Source organism: Xylona heveae, assembly GCF_001619985.1.
Source record: "Xylona heveae TC161 unplaced genomic scaffold L228scaffold_1, whole genome shotgun sequence".
NCBI classification, from domain to species: Eukaryota; Fungi; Ascomycota; class Xylonomycetes; order Xylonales; family Xylonaceae; genus Xylona; species Xylona heveae.
In genome coordinates, this window is record NW_017264193.1 from 773977 (window position 1) to 780760 (window position 6784).

General features: G+C 47.6%; 3 protein-coding genes across 3 annotated transcripts; 2 read left to right on the forward strand and 1 right to left on the reverse strand.

Moving 5' to 3' along the window:
- Window positions 1-646: 646 nt before the first annotated feature.
- On the forward strand, window positions 647-1686 carry L228DRAFT_242531 (hypothetical protein). Its single transcript, XM_018331457.1, has 3 exons — window positions 647-1208; window positions 1315-1383; window positions 1444-1686. Exons 1-3 carry the CDS (start codon window positions 873-875, stop codon window positions 1615-1617), a joined length of 579 nt encoding a protein of 192 aa, XP_018191675.1. The 5' UTR covers window positions 647-872; the 3' UTR covers window positions 1618-1686.
- Window positions 1687-2565: 879 nt separating this feature from the next.
- Window positions 2566-4590, forward strand: L228DRAFT_235230 (FAD/NAD(P)-binding domain-containing protein; the record flags this gene model as incomplete). The annotated part of the gene is made up of 4 exons (XM_018330699.1): window positions 2566-2780; window positions 2855-2874; window positions 2933-3294; window positions 3358-4590. 4 exons carry the CDS (start codon window positions 2566-2568, stop codon window positions 4588-4590), a joined length of 1830 nt encoding a protein of 609 aa, XP_018191676.1.
- Window positions 4591-5613: 1023 nt separating this feature from the next.
- On the reverse strand, window positions 5614-6412 carry L228DRAFT_264548 (hypothetical protein; the record flags this gene model as incomplete). The annotated part of the gene is made up of 2 exons (XM_018334593.1): window positions 5614-6315; window positions 6389-6412. 2 exons carry the CDS (start codon window positions 6410-6412, stop codon window positions 5614-5616), a joined length of 726 nt encoding a protein of 241 aa, XP_018191677.1.
- Between the last annotated feature and the right edge of the window lie 372 nt (window positions 6413-6784).

Below are 6784 nucleotides of genomic sequence, written 5' to 3' on the forward strand. Positions count from 1 at the left end.
CAAGGGACCTTATCTTTCAAACAAGAATCCAAGAAAAATTCTGCCAGAATTCCTTTCAAAGGAGTCACAATCTTCGATGTCTTCCTCGGGAATATCGAGGATATACTGTAGGTGTGCTGGCGAGTCCGGAAACTACGGGTCTATACCCACTGGGCCATTGGCTGATGAAGGATGGCCCTGGCGGGGGAGTAACTGGACCAGGGAAATAGTTTACTATCACTAGGCTGGTCCTGCACCCGAGGCCCCGTTATCATTAGTCACATTTTTTCTAGTTTGCTACCTATAATTTAGTTAAGGGAGATATCGCTTACCCGAGGCGAAACTCTGAATTGACTCCGCCTCAAACCCCCCAGTTCCTCCACAACCGGTTTGCCACTTATCTTTCAATACGTCGGTCATACTTTCAGTCTGGACAATGATCTCACCGAATTCGGGCTCTGCAAGGCGAGAGCATAGAAATGTCTGCGAAGGTGGCTCAAGGGTTCGACTAGAAGAAAAGGCAATGAGTGACCAACATTTCTTCCGGGGTGCCAACCCCGGGTTAGCCTGCCGATAACCCTCGGGCTGTTCAGCCGATGCTCCCTCGGAGATATAATCCACTTCAAGTATCCTCATCCCCGCACTCACATTTTGACTATGTGCCGTCAAAACATGCTTCTTATTGTAGATAATGAGAATGATGGGGGTAATAGATCCGATACGAGGCTGGTGCTGCTCTCTGCATTCTCTCTACAACTAACTAATGCTTCCTGCAATCGAAAACATATAAACATACGAAGAATGGAAAGAAACCACAACCTTTAAAACAGGCATTATCAATATCACCTTGTCATTTCCCCAAGAACGTGACTGTTATTCATTCATCAACGACCATGGCACAAGTCGAACCCGAAATTTATTACGTTGCACCGACTCCTACTTCTCCCAATTCGGTCTTCCCTCTCCTTGTCTACCGTAATGTGTTGAAGCATACGGCGCCAGAGGACATTTTGGACACCATTGAGCCCAATGGCTGGAAGAAGGGTGGCCAGTGGACCACATATAAGATTCCTCATTACCACACGACTGTGCATGAGACCTATGGCATTATCAGGGGCTCCAGCACGTATTCAATGGGTAAAACCGACTTCGATCCGGAATTTAACGAGCAGGGCCAGGAAAATGGTTTGAAATTACATGTTTCAGTTGGTGACGTCTTTGTTGTGCCGGTAAGTTCCTATCCGTTGAGATGGATGGCGCTGCGGTTTTGGCCTTTTGTTGCCATTGTTGGAGAAATCTAGCTCCTTGTGCGCTAACTCAATTCACGAACAAAAGGCTGGTGTCAGCCATTGCTCGCTGGATTCGGAAGGTGACTACGAGTTTATCGGCCTTTATTCCCCGGAGGTAAGTCACTGTTTGAGGTGAGAAATAAGGACTGATACTAATGTCATATACCGTCGATAGGACAAACAGTTCGACATGAATATGGGCAAGGCACCCCCTGAGAGGACCAAGATTTTGGCAGAGAAGTGTGAAAATTTACCAATTCCGGATTCGGATCCTATCTATGGCAAGTCAGGCCCTCTGCCCAGAATCTGGAAGAAGGCCAAGGTTGATGCCAAGAGCATTACGACTTGATACGAAATTGATGTAACCCTAGGGATCTGAGATCATGAAAGGGTAGTTTAAGTCTTTAGTAGCAGGAGTAGTATAATATCTATGTATTGAGTTCTCGAAATATGTGTTTAAACCTAGAAGTGTCACGAGCCTCAAATTTTGATGAAATTTGTCGATGGTAGTTGTAAGGATACGACAAGGATCAGCCTTTAATTTTCATTTTGGAGTGCAGTGCAGCAGAATTCCTGGAAACTGAGCCCCCGCGAGCTCGTATGCACGAACCGAACTTTATTATCATATTTCCGTCAACGAACAATCTTGGCATATTTCATCTTGATATTTAGGATGGCATTGAATTGCTCAGCTGACTGAATACTCGGGACAATGGCAAACAGTATCCTTGATAATAGTATAATAATAACAGTAAACAACGAATAGTCGGAGAACGTTGCCGCTGCGGATGCCTCGGACAACGTCGGGCGATCTTCCCGACCTTCGGGTAGGTTATCCTCAACCTTCAATCCCAAGTTCAGAGTCAGCCCCAGAGTGTCGGTTTGACAGCATCTATCAACCGGGTGTTGCCAATCAGAGAGTTATCGATAGGAAATGTTAAGCAGCCTGCAGCCATGGTTGGCAAAAGCGGGGTGGCCAAAAGATTTGGCCGTTACCCTCAATCGCCGAACGAAGACAATCTTGTCACCTGTGGGGATGAGGAACTCGGGAGAGCAGAAGCTCTGTAACCTCTAAGTGGAAGATAATGTAGAATAGGACCTTTGGCTCTCATAACTGTTATCTAGATCGAAAGATACCCAGGCCATTGCTTTGTTACATATAATTACAGTCTGAACTTCACCAGTCCTTGTATCTGTCGAAAAAGACTCGATATATCCTCATTGAAATTCAAAACCTGCGAGAGAATACATTGTCCATAATCCCTTCCTTGGTTACTTCTTTTTTTCTACGAACAGTATGTCTGCGGCCGTAACCGCGTCTTCACGCGATTTCTGTGATCCTTTAATTTCAGAGCGAGCCATCGACGACGCTCGGCCGCTTAAGGTTATATACATTGGAGCAGGTGTCTCAGGCATTATTGGTGCAATTGAATTTCAGAAATACGTTCCCAATCTTGACCTCGTCATCTATGAGAAGAATCCCGAGATAGGTGGGACTTGGTACGAGAACAGGTGTGTTCCTTTTTCCTGGTCTCATTGGATCTCAATCAACGGTATCACAGCTGACATATATCATCATATATTAGATATCCTGGATGTGCATGCGGTATGTTGTTTATATTCAACACCAGCCATATTTAGTTTCTAAGCTTACTTCTCGCAAGATATTCCCTCTCACTCTTACCAGCTCAGCTACGAATCTTCCCCCGAGCACTGGAGTAGTTTCTATGCTGAGGCGCCGGAGATCCTGAGATACTGGCAACGGGTAGCAGACAAATATGACGTTCGAAAGTATATCCGTCTAAGTCATCAATGCCTCGAGGCGCGGTGGCTGGAGACTGCCTCGCAATGGCAGGTTAAGATTCTGAACCTGGAGACGGGACTCATCTTCACCGATACCGCGGATGTGTTCATGACCGGAATTGGAGTTTTGAATGAATGGAAGTGGCCAGACATCAAAGGACTGCACGACTACAAGGGAGAGTTGCTGCACAGTGCCAATTGGGATGAGAACTTTGTTGCAGATGTATACTTCCCATCCCAACCCTCCCTTCTACTAAAAAAGGAAACTCTGCTGACATTTTAACAGGGTAAATCAGTTGCTGTCATTGGTGGAGGAAGCAGCGGCATCCAAATTGTACCTGCTCTCTTACCCAAGGTCAAATCCATGGACCATTACGTTCGTGGACGCACATGGATCTCGACACCCATTGGTGACGAGTTTGTAAAACAGCGGACAACAGAAGGGGGTAACTTCGACTACACGCCAGAAGAGAAGGCAGCCTGGACAAAGGAACCGACGGCCTATATTAACTACCGAAAGATGCTTGAGCTCGGTATCCAATCCAATTACCGAGCTGTCATTCGAGGAGGAAAGCAGAACGAGAGCGACAGATTAACCTACGAGAAGGATATGCGCCACAGGCTCAAGGGAAAGCCTGAAGTGATTGAACATCTTTTGCCTGATTTCCCGCCTCTGTGTAAACGGCTGACTCCGGGTCCTGGCTACCTCGAGGCTCTGGCGGCTCCTAAAGTTGATGTTGTTCCAACACGTATCTCACATATCGACGCGACTGGAATCGTCACAGTCGATGGGACACACCGACCCGTGGACGCCATTGTCTGCGCAACGGGTTTTGACACGAGGCCTGGTGGCAAAGGGAAATTTCCCATCTACGGTCGTAACGGAGTCAACCTCGTTGATCGATACTTGAAGAACGCAGAGACGTATTTGGGCCTTTGCACGGACGGGTTTCCCAATTTCTTCCAGTCACTTGGACCCAACGCTTTCCAGGGAGCAGGGAGCCTTCTCGTTCAGATGGAAGCTACGCACAAGTATGTGGGGCAGATTCTTCAGAAACTGTCCACGGGAAACATAAGGACCATTGAGCCGAAGAGGAAGCAGGTCGAGAATTTCAGCAGATTCTGCGACAAGTACTTCCAGCGGACAGTGTTCACTACGCAATGCAGCAGTTGGTACAGAAGCGCAGTTGACGCCAACGGACAGCCCAAAGTCACGGCACTGTGGCCTGGAAGCAGCATCCATGCAGTGCGCGCTCTGGAGAAGGTTCGATGGGAAGATTTTGAAATGGAGACGGCTGATGGAAATGATTTCGGTTGGTTCGGCAACGGATGGACCATGGCAGATGTAGACGTCGATGCCGAGGGCCTGACATGGTATGTCAACCAGACGAACTTTTTGGCACCAGACATCAAAAGTCACGAGGTCAACGGCTTCAAAGAGAATGGGGCCATCGATATCGGAGCCGAGGTAATTAATGGCATTGGTACAAGTATTCTTTCAAACGGCCTGCGGAACTGAATGCCGACGAATATGTATAATGACAGCATAAGAGGTAGCATGATAGCATGATAGCATGAATTTAGGTTCTTTTGATTATTTTGTGAGATCACTTCATTTGCCTAACGTCTGAATAGATGAGGTCACCTGAATCTTAGGACGTTCCACTCATGATCTCAAGCCCGATAATGGGTCGGGCACCGCTCCCTCCGGGAAATGAGGGATGATCCACGAAGCATCAGCTGGACCGTATTGATTTTGTACTCGGAGATATCGGTAACAAATTGGGGTCCTTTTTACCCTGATATCATTGTTCCGCCACTCTAAGGAGACTTGGATTGTTGTCGATCTATCCCGCAATGGACCAATGGCTTTTCTGTCCATGGAGATGACACATCAACCAATCAAAACCTTTTGCTAGGCAAGTAAGCTGGTTCGCAACAGGTCTGACGTGTCCAAAATTCCGGTTTCCACGGGATCTCGTCCGGGAAAGGAACGGAAGAGATTTTTGGCAATGCGTGCTGATAATCATCCCGAGGACAGCGCCTAGTGCATTAGCAATATGCCGCAGAGTACTTCTGAAGACAGGATGAAGTCATAATGCTCTAGGCACGGGACAGGGCGGCTCGCCCTACGAGAGAGTAATAGCATGCCAGAGAGAAGCGAGCCGGCATAGCGAATTCACACACATTCAGGTCCTGCCAGCATACCAGCCTTCACTGTTCATAAAAAGAGATCCTACATTTAGTCAGCATGAAGAATAAAACCGGAATGGCAAGGTGTGGAGAGGAGGTATTGATTTCAGAGAGAAGATTATTAATTCGACATGAATCCGGGAGAGTATCCCACTGGGTAGTCTCATTCCGAGAAAGCAGAAAGAGTAACCCAAGTGACGATACAAACCAAGACATTCCGACTAAGGATGACGATAACAAAGTTTTCATCATAGTGCCAATTTGGATGTGTTTTAAAATCAGAGGAAGTTGATTGCTTACCAACTGGGGTATGAATAGCTTTTGTTCTGTCGTGGAGGAGAATGACAGCTCAGACTGTGCCTAACTTGGGCCACTGAAATGCCTTTTCCGCCTTTGATGCTTGAGGTTCCCGTGATATGTCCCGGCTGTTCTCCTCAACGTCGCCATATTCCACGGTGCGTCTTCCAGCAACCGGTTTATGATATAAGGCATTTTCTTGCTCTTTGTCGGCATACGAAGGCTGTGGAGCTTCATCATAATCTAATGCAGCATCAGCGCCGCCTGTGCTGTCATCCATCTCTCTTGCGATTCTCCGGGGACATTTCTCGCCGTCGGTAGATGCACGCGCCGATTTTCCCTTTTTATTCTTCTTTCTCTTTTTCTTCGCAGATTTGCTCAAATTCTTGCGCTCTTCTGCTAGAAAACGTGCGTATTCCTCTTCGTCTTCATCTTCTTCGATATTGGATCTGTCGGGTGCACTGCTGATCGCAAGGGGTTCGATTACATCCGACGTTTCTTCCTGTTGGAGCTTTTGTTTCCTTCTTTCTCGAAGCAGAGCTTGCAGTTCGCTATGTCTAAACATGGCAATCTGTTCATCAGTCAAAGTCCGCTTCGTGCCATCGGAATAATATCCCAGGCCGTCGTCGTCGTCACCATATTCTTCTTCTTGCTGGGCGTTGCTCTGAAATCCAGCGTGAACGCCAAAGGTCTGAGAGAAATACGTCGTGCAACTAGGAGCATAATGACGGTAGTGAAATCTTTGGAGGTCTTCCTAGTACACGGTCAGTCTGGAGAACCTGCTGACAGGATAGCATCAATAGACTTGCCTCGGTCGTCATGGGCACCTGAAGGGGGACAGCAGACGCCATGTTGCCCCGAAACGCCTCAATATCGCCGAGCTGACCCAAAGTGTATTCTACAAACAACGTAAAATTCCAGGTGTAACCCCCCAAAGGTGGAATATCATGCAGCTTTGCTTTGACAGCATCGAACGCAATGAGCACTTTCACATGCCTATCTGCCTAGTTATAGAAGGAGGTGAGGGTGTCACGTAAGGTGTAGTGCAGTAGTGCAGTAGCTTAAGCGGAAAGGCGCCGAGGCGGTCGGGAGCAAAAGAGTAGCGAGGGACGAGGGAGAGACCTCGTGGTGATATGACGGTGAGTCGAAAGAACTACCTAAGGGAAGGCCAGTGACAACCAAAGCCACTACCTACCCTCGTACCCTCGTTCTGAATAGCCGAC

Bases quoted from the DNA above. Each gene is read 5' to 3' on its own strand.
- L228DRAFT_242531 (XM_018331457.1), top strand. From the start codon at position 873: ATGGCACAAGTCGAACCCGAAATTTATTACGTTGCACCGACTCCTACT. The intron at 1,209-1,314 runs GTAAGTTCCTAT...CACGAACAAAAG, and splicing joins GTGACGTCTTTGTTGTGCCG to GCTGGTGTCAGCCATTGCTC. The intron at 1,384-1,443 runs GTAAGTCACTGT...TACCGTCGATAG, and splicing joins TCGGCCTTTATTCCCCGGAG to GACAAACAGTTCGACATGAA.